The sequence below is a fragment of the Nomascus leucogenys genome, chromosome 6 (genome assembly GCF_006542625.1).
Source record: "Nomascus leucogenys isolate Asia chromosome 6, Asia_NLE_v1, whole genome shotgun sequence".
Classification (NCBI taxonomy): domain Eukaryota; kingdom Metazoa; phylum Chordata; class Mammalia; order Primates; family Hylobatidae; genus Nomascus; species Nomascus leucogenys.
This window is the reverse complement of record NC_044386.1, coordinates 97,944,408-97,968,082: the sequence shown is the minus strand read 5'-3', so window position 1 is coordinate 97,968,082 and position 23,675 is coordinate 97,944,408. Positions and strand designations below refer to the sequence as shown.

The window sequence follows — 23,675 nt, the reverse complement described above, 5'->3', positions numbered from 1 at the left end:
GTATGGGGTACTGGGAAGAATCCTGGGGTTGACTCAGAAAGATCTAGGTTTCAACTGGCTCTACCACTTAATATCCCAGATTTTAGTTTCCTTAGATAGCAAAATCAAGCTATCAATTACCGGCTTTACAATCAATTGTGGATTCACTAAGACATGAAATGAAAACTTCATACATATAGGTGCTCAATACATGTTTGTTAAAATCAGCGTTGTCCTTATCTGCCTGACTTCTCTGGCTTTTCTATCCACTTGGCTCCTTGCTGCACCAACCTGAATTCTGGATAATTTAATCAGCACTCTTTATTAGCCTATCTTAGCCCTCCTCTTGTTATTAGGTTGGTGCAAAAGTAATTGCAGTGTTGCAATTAAAAGTAATGGCAAACCCGCAATTACTTTTGCACCAGTAGAGTAACTCCCCCATTCTCCACCCCATACCCCAGCTCCCATTTCCCATGCATCTTGTTTCCTCTAGTACAAAGCTTTGACCACAATCATACTCATAAGCCTGTCCTATATTTTCTTCTTTCTTATAGTTAATGAAATCTCCTGAGATTGACTTCCAGCCCATCTGTGGACCAAATGGCAACCAAATTCCAGTACTAGTTGGTCCCTTCACTTGTTAACTCCTCAGTTCTGGTCCCTACAATCCCCAGAACTCCTGCCTACTTTGGATCCCACAGGCCTACCTGACCAACTGCTGGAAGCTTCAATGGCCCAACCATGTCCCCAGCAGAGCAGCCACAGCCTTGGCCATGCCTACATGACTAAAATACTACACTTGTGTATTATCTTTCATAGTCTCTACAGTTCTTAGTACTTATAGAAAAACTAAGAACTCAGCTCCTGCAAAGGCATGGGGTGAGACTGGGTGAGGGGATGAGCAACAGGAATAATGCATGATAAAATGCATGTAATGCCAAATGAAGAATGCTCCCTTGTCCTCTGTAAGACAACTTAAAGTAAGTTGCACAGCAGAGCAGCAGGTGGCTAAATGCATAGAATTGACTCACTGTCAGCAATGATGTGGTGCTATTTCCCTCTGAAACTGTATTACTTTTTCAGAATATAGCAGGAAAAGTTGAAAGTTCAGTGGCCATAGGCATATGAATGAAGCCCACAGTTAGGGCAGAAGGAAAGGTTACTGGTAAAGGAAAACTATTATGTAACAGACAGTCATTTAAACCTCAATAGTAGGTTTAAGTTTGAGGAAGGTACACAGACTTCATTGAGCACTACAATCAGTTCAAAGGTTTTTGTTTTTTGTTTTTGTTTTTTTGAGACGTTGTCTCACTCTTTCACCCAGGCTGGAGTGCAGTGGTGTGGTCTCGCCTCACTGCAACCTCCGCCTCCTGGGTTCAAGTGATTCTGTTTGCCTTAGCCTCCCAAGTACTGGGACTATAGGCACCTGCCACCACGCCCAGATAATTTTTGTATTTTTAGTAGAGATGGGGTTTCATTACATTGGTCAGGCTGGTCTGAAACTCCTGACCACAAGTGATCCACCCACCTTGGCCTCCCAAAGAGCTGGGATTATAGGAGTGAGCCACTGTGCCTGGCCCAGTTCAAAGGTTTTTCTAAATAAAATTAATATGTGAAGAAAATTTCCTAAAAATATATTAATTAGAACGGGCTATTTAAATCCAACTTATATTATCGTGAACAAATGAACATTTTAACGAAAGTCCACAAATGAATTTGCTCAAACTTAATTGAAATCTATTTCAATGGAAATGTGTAATATGTTTACCACCCAAACCCTTGCAGAAACTCAATAAATATTTGTTGAATAAATGGATAGAGTGCAATATAAAATGGTGATTATTGTAAGTATAGAAAAAGGTCTGTGGGTTTATAAACATATGCTGAGCACCAAGTATGCCCCTGGGGCTATGGAATAGTGTGGTACATGGAATAAATGGTTCAGAGAATGTCATCTCTGGATGATGGAATTAGTGGTAACTTAATTTTTCTTTTGTGTTTTTATCTGGTTTTCTTTAAATAATGGATCACCGAAGGATTTTTAATCAGAGAAAAAGGTTATAATATTTCTATTTGAGGATCTAAGGATAAATGAATACTATTTACACTGCAACAGGGGCTTCAGTTTTTTTTTTTTTTTTTTTTTTTTTTTTTTTAGACAGAGTCTTGCTCTGTCTTGTCCAGGCTGGAGTGCAGTGGTGCAATCTCGGCTCACTGCAGCCTCTGCCTCCCAGGTTCAAGTGATTCTCCTGTCTCAGCCTCCCCAGTAGCTGGGATTACAGGCACCCGCCACCACACCCGGCTAATTTTTGTATTTTTAGTAGATGGGGTTTCACCATGTTGGCCAGCTGGTCTCTAACTCCTGACCTCAGGTGATCCATCCACCTCGGCCTCCCAAAGTGCTGGGATTATAGGCATAAGCTACTGCGCCTGGCCTGGTCTTCAGTTTTTGGCCAAGAGAGGTGTAATGGGGGGTTTACCCTCCTGCCAGAAAAAGCAAAAACAGTGGACAAAATACGTTAAACACTGGTTTTCAAGTTATTAGATGTTAGGCACTAAAAAACAATGATCCCTGAGAGGATGGAAACAAACAAGGGGCCCAGGTGTGGTGGCTCACGCCTATAATCCCAGCACTTTGGGAAGCCGAGGTGGGTGGATCATTTGAGGTCAGGAGTTCCAGACCAGCCTGGCCAACATAGTGAAACCCTGTCTCTACTACAAATACCAAAAAATTAGCTGGGCTGTGGTGGCAGCTACTCAGGAGGCTGAGGCAGGAGAATCCCTTGAGCCTGGGAGGCGGAGGTTGCGGTGAGCTGAGATCGTGCCACTGCACTCTAGTCTGGGTGACAGAGTGAGACCCTGTCTCAAAAAAAATAAAAAATAAAACACACAAGGGCAGTTTGCCCTAGCTCACTGCCTTGACAGAGGATGCAGTGCAGAGAGGGAAGACCCACGCGGAGCCCAGAGGACTCTCTGAGTTGAGGAGGTAGAGTTGAGAGTCCGGGGAGACCAAAGTAGTTTGAGTTGGCAGGACAGATTACCAGGGATGGGAGAGCTGCAGAGAGAGAGCACTCCAGGGATCTGCATTATGTCCCCCTTGAGAATTTAGCAGATGGGTGTATGACCCATGTGTAAATGTGAGGAAACTACTCAAAACTAGGGAAAGAGCCACCTGAAAAGATTAGAGGGAAGAGTACACGGCACGCACAGGGCCAGGAAGAGTGCCTGTTCCTACCGCCCGCACTGGAAAACCTCACAGCTCACAGGACACTGAAGGATTTTGAACAGTAGTAAATTGGTCCTTGGTCCCATCTATCAAGTAGTAAAAGCATGACCCAAAAGGATCAAACTGCTTCCAAGTAACTTCACTACATCCATTCAAGGAATCCCAGTGAATGGCAAGCATAACAAACACGAGGAAAACTATGCATGTTACACCTTAATCAAACTGCTCAAAACTGGAGATAAAGAGAATTTTTTTTTTTTTTAAGATGGAGTCTCACTCTGTCACCCAGATTGGAGTGCAGTGGTGCAATCTTGGTTCACTGCAACCTCCACCTCCTGGGTTCCGGTAATTCTCCTGCCTCAGTCTCCAAAGCAGCTGGGATTATGGGCGTGCACCACCATGCCCAGCTAATTTTTGTATTTTCAGTAGAGACGGGGTTTTGCCATGTGGGCCAGGCTGGTCTTGAACTCCTGACCTCAAGTGATCCGCCTGCCTCAGCCTCCCAAAGTGCTGGGATTACAGGTGTAATCCCACCTGGCCTCAAGAGAAAGTCTTAAAAGCAGCCACACACATACAAAAGACACATTACATTCAGAGGAACAATCTGATGGCAGATTTCCTGTCAGAAATAATGCAAGCAATGAGCCTGGGAGGCAGAGGTCACAGCATTGCACTCCAGCCTGGGCGACAGTTGGAAACTCTGTCTCAAAAAAAAAAGAAAGAAAAGAAAAGAACGGATGCAAGCAAGAAGTGGAGCAATGTCTTTCTTTCTTTCTTTTTTCTTTTTTTTTGAGACAAGGTTTTGCTCTATCACCCAGGCTGGAGTGCAGTGGTGCGATGACAACTTACTGCAGCCTCAACCTCCTGGGCTCAGGTGATCCTCCCACCTCAGCCTCCCAAGTAGCTGGGACTACAAGCATGCACCACCACGCCAGGATAATTTTTTGTATTTTTAGTAGAGACAGGGTTTCACCATGTTGCCTAGGCTGGTCCCAAACTCCTGGCCTCAAGTGATCTTCCTGCTTTGGCCTCCCAAAGTGCAGGGATTACAGGCGTGAGTCACCGCACCTGGCCTAAACCTCTTTTCTCTTTAAATTACCTAGTCTCAGGTATTTCTTTATAGCAGTGCGAGAATGGCCTAATACAAAGATCAACCCCCTGGCTAGGCATGGGGTAGCTCATGACTGTCATCCCAGCATTTTGGGAGGCAGAGGCGAGAGGATGGCTTGAGCTCAGGAGTTTGAGACCAGCCTGGGCAACATGGCGAAACCCCATCTCTACAAAAAATATAAAAATAAATTAGATGGGTGTAGTGGCACATTCCTGTAGTCCCAGCTACCCGGGAGGCTGAGGTGGGAGGATTGCTTGAGCCTAGGAAGTCGAGGCTGTATTAAGCTGTGACTGTACCACTGTACTCCAGCCTGGGAGACAGAGTGAGACCCTGTCTCAAAAAAAAAAAAAAAAAAAAAAAACCAACCCTTCTCTTCCTCCTCCTCCTCAGCCCACTCAAAATGAGGATGACAATGAAGACCTTTATGATGATCCATTTCCACTTAATAAATAGTAAATATATTTCCTTTGTCCTGTGATTTTTTTAAAATAACATAAAAGGTACTCAGTCAATATTGAATAAATGAAGATGTTTTATGGGTGAGTCTAAAAGGTACCTGTCATACATTATATTGTTTCCGTAGGGCAAAAACATCCTTAACATACATCATTAATCCATTTGCAACCTCGTATTGCTTCATATGGAGCTGCAGCTGATTATACTGTGACTGGATGAAATCTTCAGGCTTCCATTTGTGAATATTGACTGTTTTCAGTGAGCAGCATGAAGAATATCATGAATTTCTAAAAATTTAGGTAATCTTTCCAATACACCAGTAAGATTTATTTATTTTTTAATTTTTAAAATTTTTTTGGGCCAGGGGCAGTGGTTCATGCCTGTAATCCCAGCACTTTGGGAGGCCGAGGTGGTAGATCACGAGGTCAGGAGATCGAGACCATCCTGGCTAATACGGTGAAACCCCGTCTCTACTAAAAATACAAAAAATTAGCCGGGCGTGGTGGTGGGCGCCTGTAGTCCCAGCTACTTGAGAGGCTGAGGCAGGAGAATGGCATGAACCCGGGAGGCGGAGCTTGCAGTGAGCCAAGATCGCGCCACTGCACTCCAGCCTGGACGACAAGAGCGAGACTCCATTTCAAAAAAAAAAAAAAAAAAAAAAAAAAATTTTTGGAGACAGTGTCGCTCTGTTGCCCAGGCTGGAAGTATAGTGGTGTGATCTCGGCTCACTGCAACCTCCACCTCCTGGCTCAAGAAATTCTCCTGCCTCAGTCTCCCAAGTAGCTGAGACTACAGGCACACGCCACCATGACCTAAATTTTTGTATTTTTTAGAAGAGATGGGGTTTCACTATGTTGGCCAGGCTGGTCTCAAACTCCTGGCCTGAAGTTAGATCCCTCTACTTCAGTATCCCAAAGTGCTGGGATTACAGGCGTGGACCACCACACCCGGCCTACACCAGTAAGAGGCAGAAGTTAGCTTTACTGTCATAAAATGTATGCACTCTAGGACTCCATTCCCTTCATAACATACCTTAGGTAGCACCATACATAAAAAGAGAATCTGATTCTTAGTTTTTTTTAAAAATAAAATAACAAACAAACGTCCCTTAGAATAAAATAAAGCCCCAAATCTTACCTGCAGTGTTTCATCCAATTTGGCAGCTAGTCTTCCAATTTCATACAATAGCTGGGGGCTGATGGGAAGCTCAGCGATGGGTGTTCCTGGGAGGTAAGTCAGCAGCCTCACCAAGTAGCTTTTGATTTCAGAGCCACTATCTAAATAGATGGAATAAAATATCCTTTGACTAAATATATATATATGGAGAGAGAGAGAGAGAGAGAGAGAGAGAGAGAGAGAGAGGTATTTAGATATAATAGAATTAGAAGCTATTCTGCCTCTGCAAGTATTACTGAAAAGAACAGAAATTACAGAACAACAACAAAAATGTGCTAATCTAAAACAGCTCGGCAGGATTCTATGAAGCAGAGTTGAGTGGATGAAGCAAGAAGGTAGAATATACAAACCTTCAAAACATTGGAACTGGCCATTTACATACCAATAAAATTATAGCCCTAACTCTGCTGGCCTTAGCTCTACACAAAAATTACCTAGTGTGGTAAATGAAAGCAAAAACACATACTCTTTCATAAGTTCACAATTGAGGCGAGTGAGGTACAAATAAATGACTTCCAGAATCAGGCTTCTTATGGGACAGCCTGTGTTTGCAACACAGGACAATAACTGTGTCTCAGGGACCACAATGGGCCTCAGGTATTTGGAGCAATGCAAATTAAGAAAGAATGGTGAACAATTAAGAGAAAAAAAGACAATCAAGATTTTGAACCTTTAAAAAACTTCAAGAAATTGGTTTTAGCCTGCTGCTTAAAGAGCTGAATTAGGTCTATTCTTAGCATTTTAGTATTTAGAGGTGAAAAGGGCTGTCTCACAGATGAGGACTGGTGGCCTCAGGGATTTAAGTGGTCTGTGTGTCCAAGGTCACATATACAGTAATGACAAAGCTAAAATCTAAAATTCCTGATTTCCAGTATTATATTCTTTCTACTATACCACAGCACCAGAATTTATAGCTTCTCTAAGTAATAAAAATGTTTTATTATTTTTCTGGTTAAAAAAAAAAAACAGGCCAGGTATGGCGATTCATGTCTGTAATCCCAGCACTTTGGGAAGCCAATGAAGGCAGATCACTCGAGGCCAGGAGTTCAAGACCAGCCTGGGCAACATGGCAAAACCCTGCCTCTACAAAAACACTACAAAATTAGCTGGGTGTGGTAATGCACACCTGTAGTCCCAGCTACTCAGCAGGCTGAAGGGAGGATCACCTGAGCCCAGGAGGTCAAGGCTGCAGTGAGCTGTGACTGCACCACTGTACTCCAGTCTGGGTGATAGAGTGAGACCCTGTCTCAAAAAACAAACAAACAAATAACCCCAAAACCACCACCAACAAAACAAAATAAGTGAAACAAACACAAAATATTCCCCTGATTTCCACAAATGTTCCCCTTAGTTACTATCTGTCAGGGCCTTTCTAAACAGAAAACTTACACCACATTGGGCTCTAACTACTACTCAATCAGATGACCAATCACCACTTTGATGACGCTGTAGCTTCTCCCAACAGTGAAAACATAACCACCTCCAAGGGTGTACTATTGAGGTTGCTAAAAAATAATAACCACATCTACACTTGGAATTATGAACCTGCTCTTCATAGTTCTACTCGTGGCCAAAATGCAGTGATGTGTCTGGATAGGTAATGATCCGCGAGTTGTTCATCTCTTACCTACAGACACGAGAGAAGCTGTGTCGTCTCCTTTAGTGCGACACACAGAGGCTGTTGGAAATCCAGCTGCTTTCAGAAACATGATGATGTGATTCTGCACTTCAATCAGGTCTGGATTTTTGCTAGCCTTGGTGTTGCTTATTTTGAGGACATATTCAGTTGGGTCATCTTTGGTTTTTGAAACGTAGACATGAAAGTTTTGGTCATCATAGCTAGGAAGTGGCCGGACCTTGGAAACTTTCAACCCAAACACTGACTCCACTAACGCAGAGGCTTGTTCCTCACTGAAAGTGGGTTTGCTAAGAGCCTCTGACTGCTGATCATTTCCACTTGACATTACGTCTAGGGGAACAAAAAGCAACAAACAGAAAGGGGACACAGGATGAATATATTTATTTAAATGATTTTTCTCAAGACAGACCAATAATGTTTCTGTTGATTCTGTACTTCTTTTGATTGTTAAGTTTTACTCATAAAGTTAAAAAAAAATCAAATCAGTGAATGAGATCAAGAAGTAGATGTTTTGGCAACTGCATACAAATTCTTATAGGACACATTATTTTTAAACTTACCTCGCAAACGCAGACTAGAAAAGCACCTTGGTATCACCTCGTCCAATCCCTCCTCCTCCCCCATTAATTTTATAGGGGAAATTTTGGTCCTGAGAGGTTAAGTGACTTGCCCAAAGTTACACATTAACTCACAGTAAGAATTCAGCTCTCGGGCTGGACGTGGTGGCTCAAGCCTATAATCCCAGCGCTTTGGGAGGCCGAGGCAGGCAGATCACCTGAGGTCAGGAGTTCGAGATCAGCCTGACCAACATGGTGAAACCCTGTCTCTACTAATAATACAAAAATTGGCCGGGCATGGTGGTGGGCGCCTGTAATCCCAACTACTCGGGAGGCTGAGGCAGGAGAATCACTTGAACATGGGAGGTCGAGGCCGCAGTGAGCCAAGATCACACCACTACACTCCAGCCTGGGCAACAGGGCGAGACTCCATCTCAAAAAAAAAAAAAAAGAAAAAAAGAAAAAAAGAATTCAGCTCTCCAGACTCTAATCCATGATTACGTCCTTTTGACTATATTCCTACCATCTTAGGTTAAACAATAAATTCAAATACAGTGATCTTTTATAGTCACAGTTTGGTTAAATTATAAGGATCATCATCTAATTTATTACACATATTTCAAACAGAAAAACGTAGACTGATGAGCTAAGTATTGTGTGAGTCACTGGAGGATATAAGGCCAGAGAGCCGAAGAAAACCCTGTATTAACTATAAGTATTAACCTGAAATGACTGAATCAACACTGAAGTGACTGAGCTTACCTTAAATTGTAAAGAATATGTTTTCCACTGCTGAGAGGAATAGGGGCTTAAAATTAAAATTAAGGTCAATTACAAAAATAAAGTTACATTTGAGTTTGTGACCTATGAAATTAATATCTGCCAAAACTGTGACAGAAGCTGAGAGGGAGAGAAATTACTACAGCCTAAGGGAAGACATTCTTCAGAAGATAGATTTGAATTTTTATTTTTAAAGATAGAAATGGGGGTCTCACTTTGTTGCCCAGGTTGGTCTCAAACTCCTGGTCTCAAGTGATCCTCCCACTTACGCCTCCCAAAGTGCTGGGATTACAGGTGTGAGCCACTGGACCTGGGCTGAATTGATTTTTTTTTTTTTTTTTTTTTTTTTGAGACAGGGTCTCGCTCTGTCGCCCAGGCTGGAGTGCAATAGTGTGATTACAACTCACTGCAGCCTCAACCACCAGGCTCAGTGACCTTGAACCTCAGCCGCCCATGAACCTCAGCCTCCTAGGTGGCTGGGACTACAGAAGCCATCATTATCAGGCTAATTTTTTGTATTTTTTGCAGAGACAGACTTTCACCATGTTGGCCAGGCTGGTCTTGAATTTCCGGGCTTAAGTGATCTGCCCGCCTCCGCTTTGTAATTCCAAAGTGCTGGGATTACAGGCATGAGCCACCACGCTGGGCCTTGAATTTTTAAGTATGATTTGGATACATGGGCCGGGGAGGAGACTGTTTTCTTTCACTTGGTAATTCCACCCTCTGCTACCCATACCTGGTATATTTTCTGAGCATCCAGCTACATATGAAAGACAATGTAGTGCTTCTGAACATGCTTCACAAACCAAATATTTCAGGTCGTTAGAATCTCATGCTGTTTTCCCAAAATAGTTTTATTCTAATCCTTCTTTCATACTAAGTTGTAAATAATTGATAACATCGTGAGGGTGAGCTGCATTTTAGGGTATGTTTTGATTGCTGTTCAGGGGATACAGTATTATATAAAAATAATCTTATGGGCTGGGCACAGTGGCTCATACCTGTAATCCCAGCCAGCACTTTGGGAGGCCAAGGTGGGAGAATCACTCAAGGCTAGGAGTTCGAGACTAGTCTGGGCAACATAATGAGACTCTGTCTCTATTTAAAAAAAAAAAAAAAGAATCTCACGAAGAGTTAGCTTTTGTGGAAAGTGGAAGATGTGTTGCTTCTGACAGGGAAGGGGCATGAGAGAACTTTCTGAGAGGCAAGTGTTCTACATCTTGATTAGGCTTTGGTGACTTGGCTTACATTTGTCAAAACTTAACTTAAAACCTAAGTAAACTAGTAAGATCTGTGAATATCACTGAATGTAAAATTTGCCTTTAAAAAAGAAAGAGCACTTCTGAGAAATTGGCTAGGACAAGGGAGGTGGATCTTAGGAGTTTCTTGGAACTCCAAAAATCAGACCATATGTCTGTTAATGCCTAATTTATTTGGCTGTATCACAGCAAAAACTCACCTAACTCCAGTGAGGAAAAGGGGATAACATTCAGGGAGATACACCAGAAATCTCCTATATGACCCCATCCCTGCCTCAGTCCCAGAACTATAGCCTGATGGCTCAAGTTAAAATAAGGGTAGGTAGAGACAGTGGCTCACGCCTGTAATCCCAGCACTTTGGAAGGCTGAGGTGGGTGGATCACCTGAGGTCAGGAGTTCGAGACCAGCCTGGCCAACATGGCGAAACCCCATCTCTACTAAAAATACAAAAAAAAAAAAAAAAAAAAAAAAAATTAGCTGGGCATGGTGGCCAGCGCCTATAATCCCAGCTACTCAGGAGGCTGAGGCAGGAGAATCACTGGAACACAGGGGGGTGGAGGTTGTGGTGAGATGAGACTGCGTCACTTCACTCCAGCCTGGGTGAAAGAGCAAAACTCCATCAAAAAGAAAGAAAAGAAAAGAAAGGAAAAGAAAAGAAAGAAAAGAGAGAAGAGAGAAAGAAGAAAGAAAGGAAAGAAGAAAGAGAGACAGAAAGAAAAGAAAAGAGAAGAGAAAATAAGGGAAAGGTAAACCTCAAACGCTAACCACCCCCTAGCCCCCGCCATGGCCTTCCCTGATCCTCCTACCCAAAGTGATTGCTCCAGCCTCTTAACTTGCATAACTTGTGCCACTGATCGGTTTCCATCACCTGTTACTGCAAGTTAATGCATTCTTGACAATCATGTTTCCTGTTTACTTTCTAACCAGGCATTTGCTTTCAGAAGCAAGTTAAGCCGTTCAGATTTTGTTCACTGAAGATATTGTGACAAAGCCTAAATAGAGTTTCAAAACAGTCTTTGCACTTGAAACTTCTGGGAACCAACATATCCTGTCACACTGTATTTAGGCTTAAAACTTTACAAGGAATTTTAACATTCCTTCTGGAGATATGTAAACTGGCGTAAGGTAAGTATTCAAAATGTAATATGAACTGAAGCATTAACTCCAAGATGAAATCCTGGAGTCATTTTCAACTCCCAAAGCATTAAAGATGTCAGAACAATTCTGAATTTGAAATGAATGATAAGTTCTTAAAGTTGTAAGGAAGCTTAGAGGCAACTGGTGAAGGCCAATCTCCTTTCTATTCCAGATGTGCCCATACAATCTTTGACTTGTTAAGCTCCTCTTAGGAGAGCCCTGTTTTCCATAGCCGTGTAAAGCAAGGTTGTTAGCTCTGGCCATCCAAATAGACTGATATAATAAAAGGTTGTGCTGGGAGAAATAGGACATGTTTTAGTCCCAGCTCTGCTACCTAACCTCTGAAACTCTGGACTAGTCATGTCTCCTCTAAAACAGAGTTGGACTAGATTATTACTAAAAGTCTCCTCTAGCTCTAGTATTCTATGCTGCTAAAGTTCTTTAAGTTTGCCTTTTTTCTTTATACAAGGGCTCTAAATCATAGAACTAATGGCACAGACCAAGTCAACTCCTGAAAGTAAATAAAAACAAAGAAAAAAATATGTTTATCAGACATGTCTGTTTTAACCAAATGTCTCCTTTGTATGGAGGGGAATTTTTTTTTTTTTTTTTGAGACAAGGTCTCTGTCACCCAGTCTGGAGTACAGTGGCACAATCACTGCTTACTGCAGCTTCCAACTCCTGGGCTCAAGGGATCCTCCCACCTGAGCTTCCCAAGTAGCTGGGACTGCAGGTAGGTGCCACCATGCCTGGGTTTTTTTTTTTTTTTTTTTTTTTTTGGAGCGACAGGGTCCCACTATTTTGCCCAGGCTGGTCTCAAACTTCTAGGCTCAAGCAATCCTCCTACCTTGGTCTCCCAAAGTGCTGGGATTACAGGTGCAAGCCATCATGCCTGTCTTTTTGATTTTATTATTTTTATTTTTTTAGAGACAGTGTCTCGCTATGTTGCCCACTCACACATTTTTAAAAATTATTAACTTTTTTTCCTACTTCATTCAAAGGGAGAGGAGGAATTCAGGTACTACAGGTTGTTGGTCTATATATCCGGCCAACAGTATTTAGCTCCTGAAAAAAACAACAGGAAGCAAGTGTGATTTCCAACTCCAAGATCTGCGCCAGAATCTCACCACCTTTGTCCTACAGCCAGGGGGGCTGGACCTTAAGCTCTGTACTTTGTGCAAGGTATACCAGACAAGAAATAGGAGTCATTCTTGATTCTTTCCTGTCCCTCACTCCCAACGTGTAACAAAGTCTAGTAAATTCTACCTTAGCATGTCTTCCAACTCTACCTTTCTTCTCCTACATTCCCTTTTGCTGCATCCTTCCAAGGGATTATACCCAGTCAATCTCTGTATTCTCAGCCCGTAGGCTAGTCCCTTATTTAATATTAAATGGTGAACCAAGGGTGACCTTCACTCCACAGACCCACGGGGCAGTTCACCCTCAAGGGGATCATGAAACAGAAAGGTGGTGAATCTAGCATCTGTAGTTTTTCAAAGACAACAGTGCATTACTAGGTGCTTTTAAGGGTCTTCCTGGTGGGTGAAGGGGAAAGAGTGGTGGGTGAGCGGGCTGCAGAGGGGTTGCTGAACCAAGAGGCAGGAAAAGAGAGGAGGAGGGCGCATGAGTAAGTGAGGTCCAGTGGAGCTCAGAGACTGCTCCCAGCAGACACCTGCCAGGCGCCGGCACAGCCCTTGGCCAGCGACCCCACACAGACCGGGGAGGACTGGCCTCGACAGCTTCTCGGGTGCCACGCTTTCATTCTGGGGGCCCAGCTCAGCCCTCGTAGGTTACAAGGGAGGTCCGGGAAGAAGGGTGACTTGCCCATCACGCACGCAGCGAGCTGACGGTAGTGCGGGCTGGAGAAGCCTGAGGCATAGGACTCCCGGCTCCACACTCGCAGCGAGCCTCCCTGCCCTCGGGGGCGCCCCCGCCTCCCGCAGCGGGGACGCGGGGCTCGTTTCTGCTTCCCCCTCCTTGGCTCACCGGCAGCGACCCGACGTCCTGGGGTGGATCCCGCTTTCCAGCAGCCAGATATTGCGGCCTCGGCCCCGCACTGGCGCTAGGAGGTAGAGCAGGGGCCGCAGCGTCCGCGCCCCTCCTCCAAGCCCCGCAAGTCCTGACTTCTGATTGGCTCCTCCCGGTCCCTCGCCGCCCAGTCAGCGCAGACTACTGGAAGGCGGGGCGCGGCCGGGAGCCAGGATTTTTTCCTGGCCCCGCCTAGGAGGCTGCGAACAGAAATTCAGAGATCCAGCGTCTGTTGACTTTCTGCAACTCCGCCCCGCCTTTTCAAAGTGAGTATCCGAGTCAGAATCCGGCTACCTTTTAATGAACCGGACTCCTTATTCCTGATTGGCTCTCCGGGTTGCCGCCCCACCCCGAGTGGGCAGGCTTTCGGCTCTTGAGTGGCACCTCCAACTTCCGCAGGGTCCACGTTGTCGTCGCGGTAACACTGACAGCTCCTCACCCGCATCCACGTTTTTGTTTCCTAGCCTTCCTTCTGTTGGAGGCACGTATCCTGGAAGTGATACGTTTAGAAAACGTGGCCCCAGGGAGACTCGACCCCATCCCAGCCCCAGGAACTGCAAGGGTCCTGATTGGAAGGCCTGAGTAAGGCCTGGCTGCGTTCCGCAGGAGGATGCTGAAATGTTAGAACCCGAACAGTTTAGGCAGGTGGCTCACGCCTGTAATCCCAGCAATTTGGGAGACCGAGGCGGGAGGATCACCTGAGGTCAGGAGTTCGAGACCAGCCTGGCCAACATGGTGAAACCCCATCTCTACTAAAAATACAAAAATTAGACTCAGGGGGTATGCCTGCAGCTGCAGAAAGATGTATGGGAACAGACACACAACTCTCCCTCCGAGATAAGCACAACAAAGAGACACAGAAGCAGTCCAAGCCTCTGATAAACTCTCCCACCCCGAATCCTTAAAAACTTACTTAGTCTGTAAGAGAGTATGCCTCTGACCTAACTTGGCCAGACGCCCCTCTCAGGTTTGTTTTCTCTAAAATAAACCTCTCATGACGGCCAAGCCACTTTTCGTGTTTCTTTCCTCTTTCTTTAATTCTTACACGGAGTAGCTGGGATTACAGGCACCCACCACCACGTCTTTATCTAGGTAGTGGAATCAGTGGGCTGTCTTTCTGCAGGAAAGTCCGCAGAGACCCCATGATTTTCAGAAAGCTGCATGAGATTCATAGGGTAACAGCCAGGTTAGTTGGATGATCTTAACTGTCAAGGGCATGAGGCGCTGATAAATAGCTTGATGCCCTTCTCCAGCCAAGCAGGACTTCTCCGATAAGTCAGAGCACTCTATCTACTGTAGGCTACTGGAAGAGAGTCCTTGGCACTGGTCGACTCCTGCCTGCAAGTTGGTCTCTATTTTGTTTTTGCCAATGCACATCCACCCTTTGTTTTCTGTCAGGATATAACATGCTCGGATTATCTATAGTCACCCTGATTAACTTGGATGATTCCCAAACCCCTATCAACGACCTACTGAGGGAGGCTTCTTCCCCTGCTTTAGATATGGTTCTTACCTGCTTCACTTCTAATCTCCAAAAGGCAGGGCTGTTTTTCACAACCCCAGGGGAACATAATTAATATCTCATTCCTTCAGATTGTCAAAGAGTGATTTCGACTTGGATTTTTCTGTAACCAGAACTAGAATCCTATTGGCTCCCTTAGGCCCCTCTGCATGCTTTTTGCCTTGAGTGGCTTCTGAGTTATTTCCACCCGTCATTATCCCAGCTCTATTGGTCTTTTTCTACTTCTCTTGGGATGAGGGAATGGGAATTAAGATTGAATCTGGAAATTGTGATAATTGGAGGCAGGGCCATTGGATCCACAACTGCCCTCCTTGTTATGTGCGTTTCAACTCCCTGAATTCTTTTGAAATATTGTATTTGGTAGGGTGTGGTGGCTCATGCCTGTAATCCGAGCATTTGGGGAGGCCGATGGAGGTGGCTTACTTGAGTTCAGGAGTTTGAGACCCGCCTGGATAACATGGTGAAACCCCATCTCTACTAAAAAGACAAAAAGTAGCCGTGCGTGGTGGCCAGCGCCTGTAATCCCAGCTCCTAGGAGGCTGAGATAGGAGAATCGCTTGAACCTAGGAGGTGGAGTTTGCAGTGAGCCGAGATCGCACCACTGCACTCCAGCCTGGACGACAGAGCAATACTCTGTCTCAAAAAAGAAAAAAAAATGTACTTTGTAAATTGCCTTTTTCACTTTAAGTGCCCATTTCCTTGTTTTAAATAATATCCTCGGCTGGGCGCGGTGGCTCACGCCTGTAATCCCAGCACTTTAGGAGGCCAAGGCGGGCGGATCACAAGGTCAGGAGATCGAGACCATCCTGGCTAACACGGTGAAACCCCGTCTGTACTAAAAATACAAAAAAATTAGCTGGGCATGGTGGCGGGCCCCTGTAGTCCCAGCTACTCGGGAGGCTGAGGCAGGAGAATGGTGTGAACCCAGGAGGCGGAGCTTACAGTAAGCCGAGATCGCGCCACTGCACTCCATCCTGGGCGACAAAAAAAAAAAAGAATATCCTCATACATAAATCTTTCGTGCACTTTATGTGTTTAAACTGCTCAGCGTCATATTAACTAGGTATAAGAGAATAAACACTTTTTTTTTTTTTGAGATGGAGTCTCGCTCTGTCGCCCAGGCTGGAGTGCAGTGGCGCGATCTCGGCTCACTGCAAGCTCCGCCTCCCGGGTTCACGCCATTCTCCTGCCTCAGCCTCTCCGAGTAGCTGGGACTACAGGTGCCCGCCACCATGCCCAGCTAATTTTTTTGTATTTTTAGTAGAGACGGGGTTTCACCGTGGTCTCGATCTCCTGACCTCGTGATCCACCTGCCTCGGCCTCCCAAAGTGCTGATATTACAAGCGTGAGCCACCGCGCCCGGCCGCGAATAAACACTTTTAAGGCCTTTTTATTTTTTTTGAGACAGGGTCTCACTCTGTCGCTCAGGAGTGCAGTGGCGCAATCTCAGCTCACTGCAGCCTCCACCTCCTGGGCTCAAGGGATCCACCCACCTCAGCCTCCTGAGTAGCTGGGCCTACAGGTGCGCATCACTACGCCTGGCTAATTTTTTGTGGAGACGGGTTTCGCCATGTTTCCCACGCTGGTCTTGAACTCCTGGGTTAAGCAATCCTCCCACCTCAGCCTCGCAGAGTGTTGGGATTACGGGCGTGAGCCACAGCACCTGGTCTAAGCCTCTCAATCAATACATGTTGCCAAATCATGTTTTCCTCTCAATAATGCCAACATTGGATTTTAAACATTTACAACATTGACAACATTTTAAAAAGTTTCACCAACGTAAGACAAGATGTGTTGTCATTTTTTTTTTTTTTTTTTTTTTGAGACGTAGTCTTGCCCTATCACCCAGCCTGGAGTACAATGGTGTGGTTTCAGCTCACTGCAACCACCGCCTCCTGGGTTCAAGCGATTCTCCCGCCTCAGCCTCCCTAGTAGCTGGGAATACAGGCACATGCCACTATACCCAGCTAATTTTTGCATTTTTAGTAGAGACGGGGTTTCACCATGTTGGCCAGGCTGGTCTCGAACTGACCTCGTGACCCACCCACCTTGGCATCCCAAAGTGCTGGGATTACAGGCGTGAGCCACCGTGTCCGGCCAGATATGTCATTTTAAGCCAGGCATGGTGTTGCATGTCTATAGTCCCAGCTACTCCAGGAGGCTTGGGCAGGAAAAGTGCTTGAGCCCAGGAGTTCGAGGTCAGCCTGGGCCACATAGTGAGACCCGTTTCTAGGGGGGGAAAATGTCATGTCATTGTATTAACGTTTCTTCAGTTGGCTACTGGAGCACTTTTAAGTAGTGGCTCTCAAACATAGCTCAGTGGCTGGTCATGGTGGCTCATGCCTGTAATCCCAGCAGTCTGGGAGGCTGAGGTGGGAGGACTGATTGAGGCCAGGCATTCAAGACCAGCCTGGGCAACACAGTGAGACCCCCACCTCTATTTTTATAATTTTTTAAAAAAAGAGCTCAGTGATAAAAAAAAAAAAAACTGGAGTGAAACAAAATGAACAATTTGCAGTGAGATTATAGACATGATTTTACATTATAAAACAATGTCCCATAAAACAATATCCCAGCAGTTTTATGATACTTCCTTTATATATTACAAGTTGTTTAAAATGCTCAAAATTGGCTTTAGTCTCCACAGTGGGCTACAGCTAAAGCAGCGATTAGAGGAAAATTTAAATATTTACATTTACATTGGAGGAAAAGTGTTACAAAGCTGGGGGAAAGGAGGAAATTAAATAAGAAACAGAAAGGAAATACTTAAGAGCAGAAACCAATAAAACAAAACAAACCGGGCACGGTGGCTCATGCCTGTAATCCCAGCACTTTGGGAGGCTGTGGCGGGCCGATCACATGAGGTCAGGAGTTTGAGACCAGCCTGGCCAACGTGGTGAAACCCCGTCTCTACTAAAAATACAAAACAAATTAGCCGGGCATGGTGGCGCATGCCTGTAATCCCAGCTAAGCGGGAGGCTGAGGCAGGAGAATCGCTTGAACCTGGGAGGTGGAGGTTGCAGTGAGCCGAGATTGCACCACTGCACTCCAGCCTGGGCGACAGAGCCAGACTCTGTCGCAAAACAAAAACAAACAAACAAAAAAAACAAAACCAAAATCAAACAAAAAACCAGAAAACAATGGAGAAAATAATGTAAAAAATTGGCTTTTTAAAAAATTAATTCAATTTTTAACCCTTTAGAAAGACTAATCAAGGAAAAAATAGAAAACACAAATTACCAATATTGGTAATAAAAAGGGACCCTGCCACAGATCATACAGATATTGATAGGGAAATATTGAAAAAAATGCTCAAAATTCAGTACTAACACCACATAAATACAAAATTCACAGTGACAACACACTTATTTAAGAGACAGGGTCTTGCTGTCACCCAGGCTGGAGTGCAGTGGCATAAATCACAGCTCGCTGCAGCTTCAACCTAGGCTCAAGCGATCCTTCTGCCTCAGCCTCCCAAGTAGCTGGGACTACAGGTGCACACCACCACACCAAGCTAATTATTATTATTTTTTAAGAAACAGGGTCTTGCTATGTTGCCCAGGGTGGGGTCAAATTCCTGATTTCAAGTGATCCTCCTGCCTCCTGCCTTGGCCTCCCAAAGTGTGAACCACCTCGCCTGGCCACACTTGTCATTATACAAGCAAATTTTGTGAGAATTACATATACATCCGCTTTCGCAATAAATGCATTTTTCAAGTATAGAACACAGGTTTACAACATACGGCAAATCAAAATGGTAAATCTGAAGCTACTTTGTAATTAAAAAGCAAAATTAGCATCAAGTGAAAACTGTAAACCAACTAAATGTTACACTGATGAAGCTCTTAAGTTTCCTCCTATACTGGATATTCAAACTATCAGCTTGTGCCTATGTTGGTATTAGCCTTTAGGTAATGCAAACTTCTTAGAATACTAAATTGGAATCCTTAGAAAATTCTAATAAAGTGCCAATTATTGTTTATGATTACTGAATTCTAAGAAATAAACCTTACTCATTTAGGTTGCTAATAATAGTGGGAAGAAAGGATATGTCTTTTTCGATGAGTGTCCCCGCCCAAATCTCATGTCGGATTGTAATCCCCAGTGTTGGAGGTGGAGCCTGGTGGGAGGTGACTGGATTATGGGGGCGGTTTCTTATGGTTTAACACCATCCCCCTTGGTGCTGTCCCAATAGTGAGTTCTCCTGAGATCTCGTTGTTTAAAAGTGTGTGGCACCTCCCGTCTCTCTCTTCCTCCTGCTCTGGCCATGTGAAGTGCTTGCTCCCACTTAATCTTCCACCTTGATTTTAAGTTTCCTGAGGCCTCCCCAGAAGCCAAGCAGATGCCAGCATCATGCTTCCTGTACATACTGCAGAACCATGAGCCAATTAAACCTCTTTTTAAAATAAATTACCCAGTCTCAGGCATTTCTTTATACCAATGTGAGAACAAACAAATACACCTGGGATCCTGGCTCCCAGCTTCCGATGACTCGCCTCATGAAAACTAATGAACAGGCAGCACAGGGAGCAGGCATCCTTAGCTGCTCCTGTAGCACAGAGGCACAAGAACACATAGCATCTGGATGGCAGCACATTTCTTTTTTTTTTTTTTTTTTTTTTTTTTTTGAGACAGAGTCTTGCTCTGTCGCCCAGGCTGGAGTGCAGTGGCGTGATTTCCGCTCACTGCAATCTCTGCCTCCCGGGTTTATGCTATTCTCCTGCCTCAGCCTCCTGAGCAGCTGGGACTACAGGCACCCGCCACCACGCCCGGCCAATTTTTTGTATTTTTAGTAGAGACGGGGTTTCACTGTGTTAGCCAGGATGGTCTCGATCTCCTGACCTCGTGATCCGCCTGCCTCAGCCTCTCAAAGTGCTGGGATTACAGGCGTGAGCCACCGCGCCCAGCTGGATGGCAGCATATTTCTTACATCATGTTGTTTTATTTTCAACTACTACAAAATAGAACAAGAATCAAATGTGATAATACAATTTTCTTTATTAAAAATAATTTACAGCATCAGTAACATATACACAATTGTCATCAACTGAACTTTGCCTCCAATATATTTCTATACAATACTTAACATTATTGAACTTAAAACTGTTACACTGTTTTGTTGGCTTTAAATAATAGACAATGATTTTTGTCTATTACTTAGTGATAGACAAAGTGATTACTTTGTTACTTAAGTGAGATATATGGTTTCATAGCCACATATTATATGTAAAATTGATAGAAACATCAGCAATATCACTCTTTAGGGGAAAAAACACTGAAAAAGCCAAAGTCTACCCTCTTCTTCTCTCTTATTACTCCAACCAAACTAAGATAGGACAAACATCCAGTATCTTAGTATCTTCTCCTAAACCTAAAGACAAAAGAAAGGTGTCTTCTATTCAACCACAGAAAAATGTCAAATAATTTCTTCTCATCCTCTCACTCATCACTGTGAAAGCAAATGCACACAACCTTGTTACCATATATGCAGGCAACTATGATTCTGATTTAGGTCCTAGCTTTACTTTCCTTTAGTACAACTGTTGTTTGATTACCAACGAAAAACTAAGCAATCTGGCTAGAGGGATACTAGTACCTTCTTTCAAATGTCAGCATGGAGATAAAACAAAATAGTGACAACTGTCATCTTAGAAACTTTTTAGATATAATAATGGCAATTCAGTGGCTGGATGACATTTTCATTGATTCCATTGTATAAGAGTAGCAAAACCCCAAAATATGAAAATGGCAATGATATGTAGCATAATGTTTTTAAAGTATAAAAAAAAAACCTGCTGTTGGTAATGACCTTTGAAATTGTACTTTAAGCTTACAACACTGATTTGCTTTTCTTGTGTCTGACATTACACTTCCTTATTTTTTTGGTAACACAAAATTACCCAGGTATAGTCAACAAAGAAGATACAGACAATAAAAACTAACAGATGCCACATTTTGCAAACATAACATTTGGCTAGAGGCAGAATTATAAGGTATACATATTAAAACATACATCCAAGACTCTCCTCCTCAATTTGAAACCATGTTTATCAAGTTTTTACTTCATTGTATATAAGCCAAAAAATTAAGAGAACCTTGATTTGTTCCTGAAATACAAGATTTGCTTGTATTATTACTGGACCAGGTAGACTGGATATGTGAATGTTTAATTCATAGTTAGCTAGCTTTACCATCATCTCCTGAATCAGCTGCTGAGGATGCCTGTGCCTCTGCCCATAACTATATATAGAGTATGCCTTCAAAACAATATAGACCGGGTGTGGTGGCTCACGCCTGTAATCCCAGCACTTGGGGAGGCCGAGGCGGGCGGATCACTAGGTCAAGAGATTCAGATCGTCTGGCCAACATGGTGAAACCCTGTCTCTACTAAAACTACAAAAATTAGCCGGGTGTGGTGGTGCATGCTTGTAGTCCCAGCTACTCAGGAGGCTGAGGCAGGAGAATCACTTGAACCCAGGAGGCGGAGGCTGCAGTGAGCCAAGATCGCGCCATTGCACTCCAGCCCAGCGACAGAGCAAGACTCCGTCTCAAAAAACAAAACAAAACAAAACAAAATAGATTTGTTTCCCCTGCACAATCTGGAATTACCATTTCTTCAGAGCACATACAGGCATTTCATCTTTCAACCTGTAATTTCTCCTAACTCATGTTTTCATGTAAATTAAAAACACATGCACTGACAAATAAATATACAGCATATATCAAGAACACAATATAATTGAAAGTGTCAAAGAAAATACTTATACAAAATTTAAATAAAGAAATCATTTTGTCAAACTCTAGTCCATCTTATTGTCTAAACACATATTTGGAAAATATTTTCAAAAGATTGTATGACTATGTGCAAAGTTCTTAGTGGTCTTCATCCACTGGTTTGGTAGTTTCAGCATTTTGCTTAAAACAAGTAATTCTTTATGCAATGTGAACTAATTCTGAATTGCAGTAACTAACTAGGTCATAGAAAGGTATCTATGTGAAAAAAAAATCACTACAATTAACCTTTAGCCTGCTAGATTTAGTTTCTTAATTAAAAAACGGTATAGAACCTTCTATAATTAATTTTCCAACCTTTTTTAAAAAAATTGCCAAACATCTTGACAGAACATTTGATGTGATGGGCAGACATGCATATTGAAGATATATAGTACTCAGCAACAACTTAAGTGTTTTATCCTTACAGTCAGCTTTGGTTAAAACAGTAACATAACAAAATTAATAGAATCATGCATTGCAGGTGATAAATGATTCAGAATGACAGGAAATCAATTTGATTAAGAAAAAGCAACACTTAAAAAACGCATAGGGTTGAGCACCCGTATAATTGAGGGTGGATAATTTAAATGTATAGAAGAAATCAGTTCAGAGTTTAATGATTGAATAACATTCTCTTTAGCAACTATGAGTGTGAAATTTTGGTTAACGATACTGAAAATATTAGGTTATAGGAAGTTACAGTATTACATAAGGTGAGCAAAATAATCTAATCCAATTAATATAATGCCATCTGGGGGCTTGCCAGATAGTCACAGTGGCAAACTGCTGAAACATTAAAGGCTGCATCATATGTGATACATATTTCCACTGCTAATACATGGTGCCACACAATCAGTTGTATCTTGCCATGGTCCATCTTCATATGTGGAGAGAACCTTGGCTGGATTGGACAGAATGATTGTGACCTGGGGCAGGTTCTATCCCTTGCAGTTAGACTAAGGATAAACCTGGTTATATGACAAACTAAGAATGCCAAATGTGTCCAGCTCAATTCTGAAGAGGAATTAATATACTTAAAAGGTCCATTTATAAATGAGATTCCAATGACCACAATTTTAGAGTCTAATCTGGCTTCTTATATTTCAATCTGCTACTCTTAAACCAACAAACAGTAGTACACAGTTTTATTGGTGCAAAACTAAACAAATCCAGGAAGGTTACTCATATAAGAATCTTCAACACAAATTCTGCCTTTATTTACAAAATGGTCTGATAAAATATCGCCCCCCCATACTTACAGGTCTCTTCCACAACACACTTCACACGTTGATTTTAGCAATGTTAATAGCACCATTCGTATATTATTTAAAATCAAGAAGATTTCATTTCAGTTACTATGTTGATTCATCATCATTTACATCCATGGATGAGATAAGTGAGTATACTGGGACTATCTGCTGCTCCATGGTAAGGATTCCTGGGTCCAGCACAAAAGGCTTTGCAGTTACCAGTTATGAAAGGTATCCATGGTAAGTAGATACTATGAGAATTTTCGTGCCACAAAGTTTAATAATCCTCCATGTTTGTACAATGTTATTTCCACATCATCTTCAAACGAAGCAATCACGCTGAATACTTTTCCAGTGCTTGTCTTGAAAGAAACAAAAACATCTCATGTGAGCAAGTAAATCTTCCAGGTGCTACTTGATGGTTAAGACCATTTGTCTTCACATTTAATGACTGTACTTGCCACAGATTCTGTCTGATTTATGCTGGTTCTAATTTCTTATACTCTGATTGCCTGAAACTTTTCTGCTGCTTGAAAAACACCTGAGATACCTGACCATGGGCTTCACAGCTAAGTAGAAAAATAGCTGCATTTAGATTTTGACTTATTAATTGGGGAAGTTATACTCACTACTCATTTCATTTTACACCAAATATTGATTGCATGTAATCAATAACACCTACTCTTTCCCCTTTTTTCTTAGTTGTAAAGTCTGTTTTGCTCTAACTTTGAACGTTCAACTTTGCTCTCTCTTTGGAGTGGTATGTATGCCTGCGTTAAG

The 23,675-nt window shown here is 43.1% G+C and overlaps 2 protein-coding genes across 3 annotated transcripts in view; both read right to left on the bottom strand.

The window, feature by feature from the left end:
- Positions 1–13,415, bottom strand: part of HYKK (hydroxylysine kinase) — a 28,362-nt gene extending 14,947 nt beyond the window's left edge. Inside the window, exons 1-3 of the mRNA XM_003275464.2 lie at positions 13,308–13,415; positions 7,576–7,917; positions 5,910–6,049 (exon numbers count right to left, since the gene is read on the bottom strand). Of these exons, the coding sequence (XP_003275512.2) occupies positions 5,910–6,049; positions 7,576–7,912 (477 nt within the window). The 5' untranslated portion in view covers positions 7,913–7,917; positions 13,308–13,415. The remainder of the gene's footprint in view (positions 1–5,909; positions 6,050–7,575; positions 7,918–13,307) is intronic.
- Positions 13,416–19,849: 6,434 nt separating this feature from the next.
- Positions 19,850–23,675, bottom strand: part of IREB2 (iron responsive element binding protein 2) — a 62,964-nt gene continuing 59,138 nt past the window's right edge. For both annotated transcript variants that reach the window (XM_003275462.3, XM_030814873.1), the window contains exon 22: positions 19,850–23,257. In XM_003275462.3, coding sequence (XP_003275510.1) covers positions 23,147–23,257 — 111 coding nt within the window. In that variant the 3' untranslated portion in view covers positions 19,850–23,146. The remainder of the gene's footprint in view (positions 23,258–23,675) is intronic.